Below are 13,641 nucleotides of genomic sequence, written 5' to 3' on the forward strand. Positions count from 1 at the left end.
TGTTCCTAAATTAGTTTTTAAATTCAAATCAGATTCAAACGGTTTATATTCGTCTTATCACATTTTACAACACAATACAACATAATAAAATCTCATAAAAGTACATATGGCATTCTTAAAAGAATTATAAAATAGGGTTAGAATAGTTCACTTTAATTAATAAGTGAAGATCCTATTTACATTTTACATGCCATTGTTATGTAACCTTTAGCCTGCTGGAGGTAAGTGGTACTGCCTTTGCGGCCAGTGCAGACCATGATCAGCCTGGCCATCTGTTTAATATGAAGAAAAATAACTCATTAAGATTTGTCCCGCCACATACTGTTTACAGGAAACGTCTTTACACAGTTATTTGCAAATAAAAGAAACGTGTCAAAGTAAAAATAAAACCTCTCTAAAGAAACCATAACATAAAACATTACAATAATTTTCTTCATTGAAAATTGTAGCATTTTAATACATAAAAGAAACACTAGCTGTGTATAAGTAATCCAAAAGAAACAGTGTTTTAAATGCAACTTCTAGAGAAAACATCTAAGCAAACAAAACAGAAACACCCCCTCTTAAAAATCCAATATCCCCTAGGCGTATAAATGAATATGTTAGAGCGTCTACCTTTATTTGAATACTAATGCATGTGTCCACTCAACTCACCAGGGCGGGCACATATCTCAGAAACCATTCCTCCTCCACCTCATGTTCATATGGGGAAGTTGGCAGTTTCTTGCGGAGAAGAGATTAGTATCGGTATAGAATCCAGGAAAACTGGTTAGGTTATCTGCCCGCCATTACATAACTAAAATACTGTTGACAAACGGCACTACACCAAAAGTAAAATAAAACAAATGCATCAATTTTTCATCGCCCTCTGAATTAAATGAAATCACAGAGAAATAGACTTGGCCATTGTGAGATACACAAAATATGTTAAAAATTATAAGATCAAGTTTGTATAATTTTAAATACATGAAGTTTGTCACAAACTTCAGCTCCACCATTTCCACAGCTTACAACGAGCAAGTTCCTTGCATGACAAACTGCTAGCGCTATCGGCCCTCGTATACCATCTGTCTGACCCAAAATGAATTTTGCATTTGACAGGTCATCTTCTAACTGATACACAGCTTCGTCTACCTTTGAACAGGCATAAACAGTTCCACCCCCGCTTACGGCAATTCCCATAAAATGCTGGTTTTCCTCGAAAACCGCTGTAACTTTGTTAAAGTTCGATAGCCTATAAATAGACATCATTGTGAGATCTGTCAAATACATTTGTTTACGATCAGGTGAAAGTCCTATACATTTTGGTTCCTCCATAAAGAACTTTCCTTCATCACTTTGGTCAATTGAACGCAGTACCTCACCTTTTATGGTCATCAGTTGAATTTTGGAATCGGCAAAAGTATCAAACGTTACTATCAAATTTCCGTTATCAAACATTATACCACGACAATGTCCGTCTGTCTTTATTTGTTCAGTTTTTGTAAGACCAAGTGCTGTGGACAATAGCTGGATTATCTTTTCATCCCTTAATGTCACGGCGAGCTGGTCGGGCGGTATAATTGTGATGTCACGCGGACTTGAGGATAACGTGATTTCAGATATCATTTTGTTGTAGCTAACATCCACTATTTTCACGTTTTTGTTTGCTTTGTCAGCAACAGCCAATTGATCGGATGACATGAAAGCAAGTCCTGTTGCATAGCATGTCTTCTTATCGTTTTTGCTTTTGATGTTGATATGGCACAACGGTTTTGTGCTTATTCTCTCTGGTGTATTACAGGGACCCAATTCTATGTCATGAACATGTATCGTACCGAACATACTTTCTTTAGTAAGAAATGTGTTTAGGTGAGTGCTCTTTTGAAATTCGCACTCTTGTTTGCATAGTGTTGTAGACAGTTCATATATATGTGACTGATACTCCGAAATCTTAGCAAAAGCTTGCTTTACTTCAAAGAAGGGCATGTTGTACTTTTTATCTTTAATCATCCTTTTTGTTGTAGTTTTTGTGTCTATAATTTTCTTTTCAACTGATGCATACGCTTTCTTTAATGTTTCCATTGTTTCAGTGTTCTTTTTTCTGTATGCTATTACTTCCTCTTTCAAATCATTTTCAAATTTATCAAGTTCTTCTATGATTTCCTTTTTCGTATTCTCAACTGCAGAGATAACTTTTGCATACGTTTTATCAATATCAATATTATTTGCTTCTATCTTATTTAGACCAATTTTACATTTTTCTATTATGTAATCTAGATTTGTCTCGAAACACAAATACTCATCACCTTTCATAAATTCCTCCGACACTGCTGGGATGTAATCAGTTTCACATAGCTTATGTGATACTGTCATACAAACCATGCATCCAAACATTCTATGCGCACGGCAATATTGATCAACCTCCTCGTTTTGATGTGTAGAACATTTTTGTATTTTATCATTAACAACATCAGCTGACGAAGACATTGGATTTCTTTTAATAACGTTATTCTCAGACGGTGTGGCTTTTTGGTGACCGGTTATACAGCTGTCGAATAACTTTTCTTTATAATTCTGACAGTATCCATTCACGATAGCTGTCTTGTCTTCTAATACACAGGACTGGCAACACAAATTGATGCCTTATTCCGAACCAAAACGCGACGTACATGATAATAGGTTGCTCGAAGCCCTCCTTTCTGATATATCCATGATTTTATACACACAATAGTATTTCTTTAAACGCAAAACACATAAATACAAATTTGCAAACCTTTTCAAAACATAACATAAGGCACATCAAGTTAGCAATGCAAACTTTTACAATCGATGCATAAACGATAAAAATCCATACCATACAGTGAATGCAGGCTACATACATAACCTTATATAATAAATTCGTTGAAGTGTAAATTAGATGTAGTACAATGCACATATGTTTATGCTGGCGTTTAAAGGTGTTTTAAAGCTAATATCTTCAAATATGAGTTAAAATGCAGTTATGAAACGATGTGTTAAACCGATGAATGTCATTTAATTCGTTAAATATTAACGGTCAGGAAACATTTTCATTATTCTATTTACATGCAATGTTACTTCTATAAGTGAGCTGGAGCCAAGTAAGTAAGTAAGTAAGTAAGTAAATCTTTTTATAGTGAAATTTTGTGACATCTGTACAAAATCAATAGAAACAATTTACAACACTCGGCCACGTTGCGCCCATAAGTCACTTTTAAGATATAACTTAATAAATTCATTGTGAAAGTTTTTTTTTGGTTTGATTCATAAAATGACACATTGAACTGAAATTTTAATAGTCATGCGAAATTATATAATAGCATGTAACTTAATGCCAGCATGAAGAAGTATGAATAAAGATGGTAAATTTTGTAAACATATGAAAATAAGGGACACGGTATGTTAACGTAATAAACATCTTTGCAATAGAAGAATCAAAGATTGTGGCCCAAAATTGGCCGATAACTAGATATAAATATGTAGAGGTATGAACCATAATGATTCATTTTGTAAAATATATACGAATATGATTTACAATATATCAACGCTACAAACATGTACAAATATGAATCAAACATGTACAAATATGGATCAAAGTGATCCATTTTGTAAAATATACTGTAAAATCATTAAATTTCGTGGGCATGAAATTTCGTGGTTTTGGTCAAAACAGCAGTTTCGTGGGGATATGAATCCGTGAATTTCAACTTTTGAACATAAAATGAATTGGAATTTTATTTGTTCGTTGGGATTAAATTTCGTGGACTGACTCAACCACGAAATCCACGAAATTAAGTCCCCCACGAATATTAATGATTTCACTGTATACGATTAAAGTTTGCAATATATCAACACTACAAACATGTACAAATATGAATCAAAATGGTCCAAAATGTATTAAGCCTAATAAAATAAATTCAGATCCGATATTTTAGCTGAAATTCGGAATTATTGTTATTTTTACCATATTACACATCATACATGTATAATAATTAATACAATCTGTAAAAACATTATTTGGAAGCATAGATTGCAACCAAGCAGAATAATAACAGACTCGGTTTGCTTGAGTCTGTTCATGAGAGGTATACCTTTGACGCCCCCTAGCACCGGCTTAAGGAGAACCATTACACATTTACTGAATCGACTCCATGATCCCAAAGGACCAGAACATATAACAACACTGAATGCAAAATCGGGGATTTTTTTACAAGAAAAAACTCTTCTATATTTACCTTGAAAATTGACATAACAATGAAATGCTTTATCATCAAGTTTCTTCACCATACAGTTAGTGTCATACAGCTGCATAGGTAAATGATTATCATAATTATGTGTCATTAATTGATCTTTAGTAATAAGTCTTTATCTTATAACATGAAGCATCTTGAGACAATCTATCATAACAATACCTGATGCATGTAATCTGTCTATGGAAGTAATACTGACTGCCTAACATCTTGAGAGAAACTGTCTATGGAAGTAATACTGATTGCCTATAATAAAAACAACATCTTGAGACAGTCTGTCTATGGAAGAAATTCTGACTGCTTATAATGAAAACAACACCTTAAGACAATCTGTCTGTGAAAGCAGTACTGACTGCCTATAATGAAACAAAATATTGAGACAATCTATATATGAGATCAATACTGGATGCCTATAATAAAAACAACATTTTGAGATACTCCTCATGAAATAAACAAACGTGTTTGTAAACATGGTCGGTTCCAAACTGAAGGGGATCAATGCTTAAAAATAATAACAAAATACAATACATATTGCATATCCGTAGCCCTGACCTACCTATAAACCGGGTCAGTCTATTTTATAAGTTCAGCAACACTATTGGTCCATTTAAAGGAGTTCATCACAATATTTTGTGCGCAGCTCAATCGCGCAGCAAGCGATATCCACTGTAACGTTCAGAATTCGCCGCCGAAAGTGCATAATTGTCGGATATGCAGCGCACTCGCGCAAAATATATCGTATGTACTGACAATATAGGTCGTGCATCCATATTTTACCTTTAAAAGTGATGGTGTTTTATTGGAGGAGTAGTTGTAGGAAGTGCTCGAATCGAATACATTGTGGACAGCCAATTTGAAAGTAAACTATTTCGTCCAGTAATGATGCAGCCGACTCCAAGTCAAATAAAATTCCAGAAAATCTTAACGTAGATATATCTCCTTCAAGTTCAAATGTGACTTCCTAAAAATGTTGTTATACTTTTTGTGCCCCATCCCGCATTTCATTTAGTAAGACCAGAGTTATGGCCCTTGATAGTCAAATTGTACATAAAGGGTCTAAACATTTGTGTCGCATGTACCTCAAAATTATATGCGCCAAGAGTCATGAAACCACACAAGAATTAAATTCAGCATGCGAAGTTGTGCACCAGTGCTTTTATTTGAGGTTTCACTCAATAAAAACAGATTTATGTCCCTTGACGTGGTCAAATATATACATAAATGGGATGTGAAAGCTTGTGTAGCAAGTATCTCAAAAAGTATTTGACCTAGAGGCATGCAACCTTAAAGGAGCATTATTCCGCATGTGAGTAAGAATATTGGTTAAGGAACTGATAATAACATTGTGCAATTTGTTTTGTAAGGAAAAAAAGTTCATAATTTTTAGGTGGGTGGGGTAATGAAAAAAATACTTTTGTGGATAGAGTGAATATTTTTTAATTTTTCTTGAAAACAAGCACGGGTTGATATTATTTTTTGGGTTTAGATTTTTTTGTCTTAGTTCTAGCTTACATAATATAAAATTTGGAAAAATTCTGTCCGCTAGATTTTTCATATCATTAAGAAATACTTCGTGTTTTTCTCAGTTTCAGATACTTTCGACATTTGTCAAGAGTAATTTTTCTGAGTTAATATATCTATATGTTGACATTTTATGTATAGTTATAGTGGTGTTATTAATTCGGATGCATAAACAGTAACATCAGAGTGAAACTTCGAATAAATAATTGTTTGCAGTAGTTTTATTATGACATGTATGTACTGTTTCTTCAGACAAAAATACCGATTCGGTGTTCTTAATAAACTTTGAATATTGAAAAAAGAAGCACGGGTACCTATTATTTTTATTTTTTATTTTAACTTGTCATACATCAATCTATAAATATGCAAAGTTACAAAAAATTCTGTTCGCTAGAAATAATTGTGAAAAACATCTTTAAACGAGGAGTTATTTTGTTAAGCATAAAATCCAATCAGAATAAAACTTGCAAAACGTAAATCCAACCAGAGTAATCATAACCTGTCCGCTTAGCTCTGTAGGGACAGCGCAGATCTACGGATCGCGAGGTCATGAGATCGATCCTCGGGCGAGGCGTATGTTCTCCGTGACGTTTGATAAAAGACATTGTGTCTGAAATCATTCATCCCCCACCTCTGATTCATGTGGGGAAGTTGTCTTTAGATATTTACTTCAAACGTATAAAACCCTTATTAAAGGTATTTAACTTTACTAAATATAGATTAAGTTTGTATATAGAGCTACATTCATAACGACTGTGCAGTAACACTGTGTTCATCTATATATGTATACAGAGTTTACTATTTTAAACGTAATCAATAGTACTGTTAATAGACATAAACTTGTTAATTTTATGTTCACGTAAACTTAAAGCCATAACTGCCGTGTGTAGAGGTTATTTTTAGAACATCAGGTGCGAGTTTATAAAATTCAGAAGTTTATATAGACCAAAAAATATTGTCGATCACCAGGTATTTACTCTCAAATATGACAATATGTAAGCAAAAATATGTATAGTCTGTTTCAAGAAAATTTGGGCTAATATTTGATGTACAACTAGCAATACATGTAGATAGATATTGTACTATCTTAAAACTCCCGAAAAGAGTAGAGATGAGGTTAGAGGTGCATATATACTGTTTTGTTATAAATAGAAACGTTTTATTGCGGCGTGGTAGAGTGTCAGTCTTAAGTATGAGAGCTTCAGGCTCGAATCCCAGATAGGACTGAAATATATTTAGACAGTAGCTTTGGCACCCAACACAGGAAAACTAAGGTATCAATAGATACATTGAAACGTCCCACAGAGGCTCAAACTCCTGGAACTCGAAGGCGAATTCTAAATGGAGGGTAGTATGGTACAGAATATAATTTATCCTGCTTTACCGGTATATTTATATCATGATTTCAGTTTTGAATTTGGAAACACATTCTTCTTATTCAAAATAATTAAGGCCAAGTAAACATTCACCTCAATGAGGCCCTTAGATCTTATTTGTCACTTATGTCATTAACAGTTTAAAACTGTCTCTTACTGTTTACTAGGTAAATTGGTTGATTTTTCTAGAACTGAAGCATGATGGGTAGATATCTTTAAAAACATACCACAGAATAACGGTTCTAATATTATACTGTGTTTCCGTCTACATCGACAGTGGAATAAATGAAATTGAATGAAACATGCACAGTAACTAGTGTATTTCGTTAAGTTTAAACCACACTTATTGTTACAAGGGCCTCTGTGGCCGAGTGGTTAAGGTCGCTCACTTCAAATTACTTACCCCTCTTTGATGTGGGTTCGATCCTAACTCGGGGCGCTGAATACTTCATATAAGGAAGCCATCCAGCTTGTTTATGGAAGGTCGGTGGTTCTACACAGGTGCCCGCTCGTGATGAAATAGTGCACGGAGGGACACCTGGGGTCATCCTCAACCACCAAAGCTGGAAAGTCGCCATATGACCTATAACTGTGTGGGTGCGTTGTTAAGGTATAGGTCCATGCTTCGGAGAAAAAAAGTTCAAACGTCATCAAATCATAGAAAGAAAGCATTGTTTTACATGAAAATATAACAGCATATAAAACATTTATATTATTGTACAAAACCGTTGTCAATTTATTCATATATGTATTGAATTCCGGAAAGGGACTACCTGAAGGGGCCACACTTCTGGACAGTCCAGCGCCTTTAAAAACTCACCATTTTTAAAAAGTTGTTACATGTCTTCGTTTTGATGCATTTGCAACATCGTGCGAGTGTTTAAACTTTACATAACTAGGTAAAACATCGTTTTGACAATTGTTTACATTTATTTCTTTACAAATGGCATTCTTATTTAAAGGGGGACAACTCATTTAGAATATTTTAAGTATCCAATTCCGTGGGACAGAACAGACAAACATGTATTATTGTGTGTCAAGATGCTGTTTACTCGCTAAAAAAATATGTTGTTTTGTGATATACTGCTAAACCTTAAACCAAACAGAAAATACCCAACAAAATAAATAGACTTATTGCTACAGTGTAAGATATTTATTAAACTGCGTTGTTTAAACTTTAAACTAATTTGGAAAACTGGTGTCATTAAAAAAGCTAAAAGTATAAGCACTCTGAAGTTGTGAAAATACAACACTTCGAGAAGGGCCTTAAATTGTCCACTAATCAATTTTTAGTTTAGCTTTATCGTATCTGTATTATCAAAGTGATCTTCATGTAAGGGTAAAGTGTAGAACACTAGATTGTAATGGGTATTTAGTGTATTCGATTTATTCATGTACTTTTATATGGTATGAATTTGTCTCGTTTTAAAACAATTATTTCTGATGTAGTGTGAGGGTTTGAATTAAAACACAATGTGATAAATCTTTTGTTGAATAAGAAACTGTAATTTAATAGTATAAACGTATTTGATAGGACTAATTTAATGCGATGAAGAGGAGTTTAAACCATATAACCGAATGTACATATTTTGTGTAAAAACAAATGGCAGTATCAGGAAGAAAGGTTTTATCAACCACGGTTTGTGTTGGTTCAGAAGAGGACATTATTTTATATTGTCATCCATGTGAATTAAGTGGCCAGACAGTAAATGCGAATGGATATTGCCAGGACTGCAAGACAAGTTTATGCGACAGTTGTATAACCAGTCACAAAAATGCCACACAGTCTGGGAATAATGTTATCAACAGAAGTTTTATGCAATCATCAATCTCTGTTTCAAGTGATAAATTACAAAACTGTCCTACACATGAAGCCGAAGAAGTCAAGTTATATTGCCGCGCTCATGAAACGTTTGGGTGCGTAATTTGTATGACATTGTCACATAAACAGTGTGAAATTGACTACATTCCGGAAGTGTCGGAGCAATTCCTGAAAGGCTATGAGTATTTGAGCCTCGAGACAAATCTAGATAACTTAAAAGAAAGGTGCGCAGTTGGTCTTAGCAAGATAGAAGCAAATATTATAGATATTGAAACAGCGTATGCAAATGTTATTTCTGAAGTTGAGAGTACGAGAAAGCAAATTATAGAAGAACTTGATAAATTTGAAAATGAATTGAAAGAAGAAGTAACAGAATGCAGAAAAAAGAACCTTGAGACAATGGAAACGTTAAAGAAAACATATGAATCAGTTGCAAAGTACATTGTGGACACAGAAGCAACAATAGGAAGGATGAGAAAAGATGAAAAGTACAACATACACTTCTGTGAAGTGAAGAAAGCTTTTGCTAAGATTTTAGAGTACCAGTCACAAGTTTATGAAGTATCTACCAGACTGTGTAAGCAAGAATGCGAATTTCAAAAGAGCACCGAACTGAACACATTTCTTACAAAAGAAAGTTTGCTCGGTACGATACATGTTAAAGACACAGAGTTGGGTCCCTGTAATACACCAGAGACATTAAGCACACAACCGGTTGGCCACATCAATATCAAAAGCAAAGACGACAAGAAGACATGCTATGCAACAGGACTCGCTTTCATGTCATCCAATCAGTTGGCTATTGCTGACAAAGCAAACAAGAACGTGAAAATAGTAGATGTTAGCTACAATAAAATGATTTCCGAAATCGGGTTATCCTCAAGTCCACGCGATATTACGGTCATTCCACCCGACCAGCTTGCCGTAACACTGAGAGATGAAGAAATGATACAGCTGTTATCAACAGCTAAAGGATTGAAGAAAACTGAACAAATAAAAACAGTTGGAAAGTGTCGGGGAATTAAGTATGACAACGGAAAGTTAATAGTGGCATATGATAGTGCAGTTCGGCCAAAAATTGAAATATTGAGACTGAACGGTGACGTTCTATGTACATTTCAATTCATTGAATCAGGAACAGTTTTAGTTAATGAACCAAAATGCATAGATTTGAGTCCAGATCATAATCAGATGTACGTTACTGATCTAACCAAGATGTGTGTTTTGCGTCTTTCCAGATTGGGGAATGCCACAGGCACATTCGGGCGGCATAGATTTATGGGTGTTGCTGTTAGCCCAGGCGGATCTGTATATACGTCTTCAAAATCCAGCAGTACAGTTTATCAGTTATCTGATGATATGTCAAAAGTTGAAACGGTGTTGACCACGGCTGATGGTATAAAAGAACCAATAGCTCTGGTATTTTCTAAAACAAGGAACATGTTGTATGTGAGTTGTGGAAGTACTGACGCTAATGTTTCAAACAAACTTCATGTGTTTAAAACCAAATATGAAAACGCTGGTGTTGTTTGAATATATACAAATTACAATGTATGTGAAAGTTTCAATCACACATCATTTGTAAATCAAACATCATTCAATATTTGTTATTCAGCTTGAGATACTTGTGCCGTCTTTAATATATATATATGAATATGAAAGTCTTAAAGAGAATCCTTGTTTTCCCAAATAAAATAATTAAATATAAACATTTTTGAAAATTAAAATGTTTAACAGAAAAACCCTCTATTTTAACAGTGTTGACTTAAGTAAGGTATGAATTAATTTTTTTTTCAGAGTTCATGCGAAATGGACGGAAAACAATTTGCTAATCCTGTTTAGTCGATCATTTCTTATAACCTCCGAAAAAAGCCAATGATTCTTTTATATTTACAGTGTATTTCCGTTCCACTTTGAATATAAAAATCATCTTCCCGGTCATTCTGTTCACCAGACGTAACAACTTCTACGTCATCTGAGGAACATTCTCGGCGTCGTAAAAAGAGCTAAGCAGCCTTGCCGTAAATGGCGCAATAATGTATAATATACAGAATAACGCGTTCATATATATGGTTATTCTGTGATCAGGTTATTAATACGAGGAATATTATTGATGAACAAAATAATTTTTTATTAAGTGTTGTTATATTTTCTGGTCCTTTGGGATCATGGAGTCCATTCAATGGATGTGAGTAGAGTTCCGCTTAAGTCGGTGCTAGGGGGCTTGAGAGGTGTTGCACATTTCATATCCTACCATGAACAGACAAAATCAAACCGAGTCTATTATTATTCGTTTTTGGTTGCATTCTATGCATTCATGATTTATTACATTTTGGCTCAAAAGTCCTTATATACTACTGTTTTCGAAGGTCTTATAGTAGTTTAAGGCTGTATTTAGAATATCACAAGTTTAGATCTGTCAAAAAAGAAAAGAATAATAGAAATCCGCTTTTAGTATCTGAAATAGGATGTGTGATAACATTTATGAACTTTTGAGAAGCAGGGACCTATCGAAGAAGAATGATCTTGCATTGCCATTATTGTTTTTTTTTTTTTTTTTTTTTTTTTTTTTTTTTTTTTTTGCTGATACAAATTTTGTAAAGAAGCACTAAATAAAATGTAAAGTCTTCATGATGTTTCGACAGATTTTATTGTAATATCCTGTGTTGAGCTGCGCTTATATAAAATATCATTTTTTTACCAAATTAAGACCGTCATCCTGTCCTCACTGCGACACATAGTAATATCATGTGTTGAGCCGGGTAATAAAAATAAAAAAATCACCAAGTTTAGACAGTCATCATTAACTACTCAACCTATTAGGCAGCGAATACCCTTAATTCTAGTTCAGAGTCTTAATACAAAAGCCGCGTTTTCATTGCAAACGGAACAACAAACACTTTTGTTGCAGTCCAACGACATTACTTAGGCTTGAAATATCCTGTTATTAGACGCGGTTATACAAATTAAATTTTTCTCAAAGTTAAAACAGTCATTCTGTCGTAACTACTCAATGTATTTGACAGCGAATGCTCTTTAATTCTAGTTCAGAGTCTAATTACAAAAGCCATCTTTCCAATGCAACAGAGCAACAAACACTTGTGTCGAAGCTATTACAAAGGTTTGTAAAACTCTGTATTGTCCTGCCGGGCATAGAAAAATATCATTACTCACTCTATGTCACGAATAAATCAATCAATTATTCACTAATTTCATATTCCTAAATACAAAAACAAGAAACAAAAAATCTAGGATACAGGTTTTAGTATTTGACAGCATTCCAATGTACAAAAAATACCCCGAATATATTTGTTTTGTAATTGCCAGTTGGTACGATGTTATGCGATGTTACGAGCAGCGGAAGTGGGGTAAATGCGGTTATCTTTTATCATTATACACTACTCAGCCTGAAAATATACTATCAAAATTTAAGGCAATCATACAATCAGGTGTACATGAAAATCTAAACTTTAATAATGGGTTTTCTTTTATATCCCGAATGAAACAGTAAAATGTAATAACTTGAACTCATCTAATCTAGAATAGTTAAACAGTATATAAGGTGGCCACTCAGGTCTCTCTCAGCTTCGTTGAACAATCACAAAAAAAAAAAAAAAAAAAAAAAAAAAAAATGTGTAACGTGTAAAACATAACATTCTCTGAAGTTAAAACCAAAAAAAAAAATGAAAACTAACTAAAAAAGGGATAACGACAATATCCATTTGATAACGAAGGAATAACATTGTTTGGGGGAAAAACAGCGTAAAATATATTTATATAAAATAAATGTGTACTTGTGAATTGATAATTCTAAATATAGAAACCTAGTCTGGCATGAAAATCCAAATATTCGCATGTAATGTTAATCTAACGAATTAATGTTCTAATAATACGCGACTTCTTACTCGGCAATACTAATTATCAAAATCTGCTAATGTCTAAAAACCCTAAAATAGATAGATATACATTTAAGACACGTGATTGTGAACCTTATTTTCTACGTATAAAACTTAAAGGAGATGTAGCGTCTGGCCTAAAGAATATCTCCAAAACTAAATGAATATTTTTGTTTTAAATTACAGTCACAAAGTCAAATCTGCCTTTAATATTCGAATACTGTTTCAAGCCATCCGCAATAACTATCAAGAAACTCGACATATCTGAAAAACGTGAATTGCAAGCAGAAAACGCGGTAAAATAACTACCGGGAACTGTAGACAAAAATAGTTAGCAGACGATGAAAAACGTGAATAATTTCATGTTTTTCAACAAGATAAAACCGTCATATTGTCCTAAATACTCAACGTATTTGGCAGGAAATACTCTCAAATTCTAGTTAAGAGACTAATTACAAAAGCCATATTTTATTACAACAGAGCAACAAACAATTTTGTCGCAGTGCACCAATATTTCTTTTGCTTGTTATATCCTGTGTAGAGCCTCGCTTTTATAAAATATCTTCTACAAACAAAATCAAATCGTCATCCTGTCCTGTCTACTCAACCTGTTTGGGAACGAATACCTTTAAATTCTAGTTCAGAGTCTTAACACAAAAGCAATATTTTCATTGCAACAGAGGAACACAAACTTGTGTCGCAGTGCTCCAATATTACTGAGGCTCGTAATATCATGTTGAGCTGCGCTTATCTAAAATCAGTACTTTACCAAGTTA

General features: G+C 33.8%; 2 protein-coding genes across 2 annotated transcripts; one reads left to right on the forward strand and one right to left on the reverse strand.

Moving 5' to 3' along the window:
• Positions 1–942: 942 nt before the first annotated feature.
• On the reverse strand, positions 943–2,364 carry LOC123542000 (uncharacterized). Its single transcript, XM_045327626.2, has one exon. The coding sequence runs from the start codon at positions 2,362–2,364 to the stop codon at positions 943–945; it is 1,422 nt and encodes a 473-aa protein (XP_045183561.2).
• Positions 2,365–6,477: 4,113 nt separating this feature from the next.
• Positions 6,478–10,678, forward strand: LOC123542528 (uncharacterized). Its single transcript, XM_045328431.2, has one exon. It carries the CDS (start codon positions 8,751–8,753, stop codon positions 10,500–10,502), a length of 1,752 nt encoding a protein of 583 aa, XP_045184366.2. The 5' UTR covers positions 6,478–8,750; the 3' UTR covers positions 10,503–10,678.
• Positions 10,679–13,641: the final 2,963 nt, after the last annotated feature.

Source organism: Mercenaria mercenaria, chromosome 19 (genome assembly GCF_021730395.1).
Source record: "Mercenaria mercenaria strain notata chromosome 19, MADL_Memer_1, whole genome shotgun sequence".
In the NCBI taxonomy this organism is placed as follows: Eukaryota; Metazoa; Mollusca; class Bivalvia; order Venerida; family Veneridae; genus Mercenaria; species Mercenaria mercenaria.